Source organism: Oryza glaberrima, chromosome 2 (assembly GCF_000147395.1).
Source record: "Oryza glaberrima chromosome 2, OglaRS2, whole genome shotgun sequence".
In the NCBI taxonomy this organism is placed as follows: Eukaryota; Viridiplantae; Streptophyta; class Magnoliopsida; order Poales; family Poaceae; genus Oryza; species Oryza glaberrima.
The window spans coordinates 30,778,659-30,781,603 of NC_068327.1; the positions used below are offsets into that span (position 1 = coordinate 30,778,659).

The 2,945-nt window shown below is 52.8% G+C and overlaps 1 protein-coding gene across 1 annotated transcript; it reads left to right on the forward strand.

The window, feature by feature from the left end:
- The first annotated feature begins 979 nt into the window (after positions 1-979).
- On the forward strand, positions 980-2,603 carry LOC127761361 (E3 ubiquitin-protein ligase ATL31-like). Its single transcript, XM_052285642.1, has one exon. The coding sequence runs from the start codon at positions 1,058-1,060 to the stop codon at positions 2,369-2,371; it is 1,314 nt and encodes a 437-aa protein (XP_052141602.1). The 5' UTR covers positions 980-1,057; the 3' UTR covers positions 2,372-2,603.
- The last annotated feature ends 342 nt before the right edge of the window (positions 2,604-2,945 follow it).

Sequence of the window (2,945 nt, forward strand, 5' to 3'; positions counted from 1 at the left end):
ATAGATATATTTGTACGCATTGATTAATCCTTCCGTTATACACTAGAATGAATCATTTGCAACATCTCTTAGGGCAGTCCCAGGCCTCCACCTAGGATGGTGTCTATGGCATTAACTACATTGCCATGTAGAACTTTTAGTTTATGTGGCACTATATTAATTAAGAGAGAGAGTGAAGAGAGGAAGAAACTGGGTCTCATGCAAGACACAGCTTCAACACGAGAACCTATGCACTAGACACTATCAAGTTTTGCATTGGGAGAGAATATTGTCTTCATAATAGATAAAGAATAAATATAATTGGTAGAGAAGAAAGATGATGTATTTATTAATGGTCCAATTTAAGAAAGCATGGGTTGTAGAGTGTAGTTTCTATTGTGATGTCTTATTGACATGGCACTATAGACACTACTTATGGACACCATAGGTTGGGACTGCCCTTAGGACCTGTTCCTTTCAAAGCGGCTATTGCTTTGGGCAACTCCTTTGTTGTTTGTTAATAGGTTTACTGGATGGCTAAACGGAGTATGTTTTATATAAAAAATAAATTTATTTTTAAGCTTATATTAATTAATACCTAATTAATTACGAGCTAATGATTCACCTTTGTTTCCGAGCCTGTAACCGTTGATTCAAGCTACATGTGGACTTGCTTTTTTTAGTGGTTTAACTGTTAACCGTTTCTGGGTCCGTTACAGACCTGACAGGTAGACACGTAGCTGAAATCAGAGGAGTCCAAGGTCCAAATCCAACTGGCATGCCCAGTCACCACACTGCTTCTGAACACCTGGACGGTTCGATCGTACAGTCAAACCTGCCAAACAGCGTATCCACCTGGCCGGACAGCGGAATCCACATCCTCCCGCGAGACCCGGCGCGCGCCACGCTATCGCGAAGTTCTCGTCGATCGTCCTCCTCACAGGTCACAGCTCACCTCGACTTGACCACTCCTACACGGCCCTTTACTATTTAGTACGACTCCGCACGCTGCATGCGCAGGGAAGACGACTAGCCAAGGCGCCCTCGCCTCCCGCCGCCGACCACGCGCGCTATCTGCATGCCAAGTTGCCGAGCTAGGATGCACGCGCACCAGCACCAGCACGCGCTGCTCGCGGCGCTCCTCGCGTGCGCGCTCGCGGCGTCGTCGTCGACGGCCGGAGCGCAGCCGGCGGGGCAGCAGGGGTATGCCTACGGCGACGTGTCCGGGCAGCAGGTGCACGTCAGCACGACGATGATCGTGCTGCTGGCCGCCGTCGTCGGGGTTTTCCTGTTCATCGCGATCTCCACCATCTACCTCCGCCACTGCACCGGTTACGACCCCGCGACGGAGGGCGGCGGCGTCGGCGGGCGCCGTTCCATGATCCTCCCTGCCAACAGCTTCGTCTCGAGGCGGCAGCGGCGGCCGCGCGGGCTCGACTCGTCGGTGGTCCGGATGTTCCCCACCATGAAGTACGCCGAGGCGAAGGCGCTGCGGGTGGGGAAGGTCGCCGGCGCCGCGCTGGAGTGCGCGGTGTGCCTCAGCGAGTTCGAGGACGACGAGATGCTCAGGTTCCTGCCCAAGTGCAGCCACGCCTTCCACCCGGACTGCATCGGCCAGTGGCTCGCCAGCCACGTGACCTGCCCCGTCTGCCGCCGCAATCTCGACCCTAACAAGGACACCACCGAAGAGGTGATCATCCCGGCCGCCGCCGCCGCCGATCCGAACAGCACCTCCAGTGAAATAGTTGTGATACGGCAAGAAGACGGGGCGCACCCAGCAGCCGTGGTGATCGACGTGGTCACCGAGGAGGACGACGAGGAGCGGAGGAAGGAGGAGCTAGAGCTTCAGGCGATAGGCACCCAGCTCCGCGCGATGCGGTCACGGTCGGGGCTGCGGCCAAAGACGTCGGCGGCGAAGCTTCCCCGGTCGCACTCCACTGGCCACTCCCTCGCCGTCCGGCTCGACGGCGACCTAGAGCGGTACACGCTGCGGCTGCCGGAGCACGTACACAGGGAGATGGTCGCGGCGGGGGAGCAGAGCGTGCGCCGCGGGAGGAGACTCGGGGAAGGGGTCGGCATGGGCGCTCGGTGCAGCCCCCGGTTTTCGCGGTCGGGCAGATGGTCATCTTTTCTCTCAAATTCTTTGTCAGGAAAGCTGTCTTTCCTCTCCCCGTCGTCGAGGAGAACGCCGGATAGCACCCAGGTGGAAGTGTCATCATCCTCGTCGTCGTCGGTGACGAAGGTGAAAGGGAAGCGCGTGGCCGCCGTCGATGTTGCCGACGACGGTTCTGCTCATGGGACTGCACAGTACCCTGGTTGCACTGTGGCCAGCTCGGCGGCGGCGGCGGCTGTGGACGTGGAGAAGGCAGCTACCAGGCAAGTTCGAACATAGAAAACGAACAGAAGTTTTGAGTGAGAAACTTGAACAGTTGAACTTGACGTCATGCATTTTCCCACATGAAAGAAAGAAATGGTCTTTTTTTGTCGGTGGGACTGTATTCTGTACTCTGTACTAGGTATATTATCAACGCCGATATGCCCAAATATTATGGGAGCACCTATTGATCAATCAGGTGACTGCAGAATAGCAAAGGCGAAATAATATACATACTAGGTTGAAGAAACTTAGATGCTTTTTTTTTTTGGAACTAGAAACTTAGGCTGTGTTTAAGGGAGAGGGGATTGAGAAGATTGGGAAGATACGCAAAACGAGGTAAGTCATTAGTGCATGATTAATTGAGTATTAACTATTTTAAATTTTAAAAATGGACTAATATGATTTTTTAAAGCAACTTTCATATAGAAATATTTTGCAAAAAATACACCGTTTAGTAATTTGGGAAGCGTGCGCGCGGAAAACGAGTGACTTCTCCAATCTCTTCCCAATCTCCTTTGAAAGAACGCACCCTTAGATGTGAATGTATATTATTGTACATGAGCAAATCAGTAGAATAAAAGATGCCTGA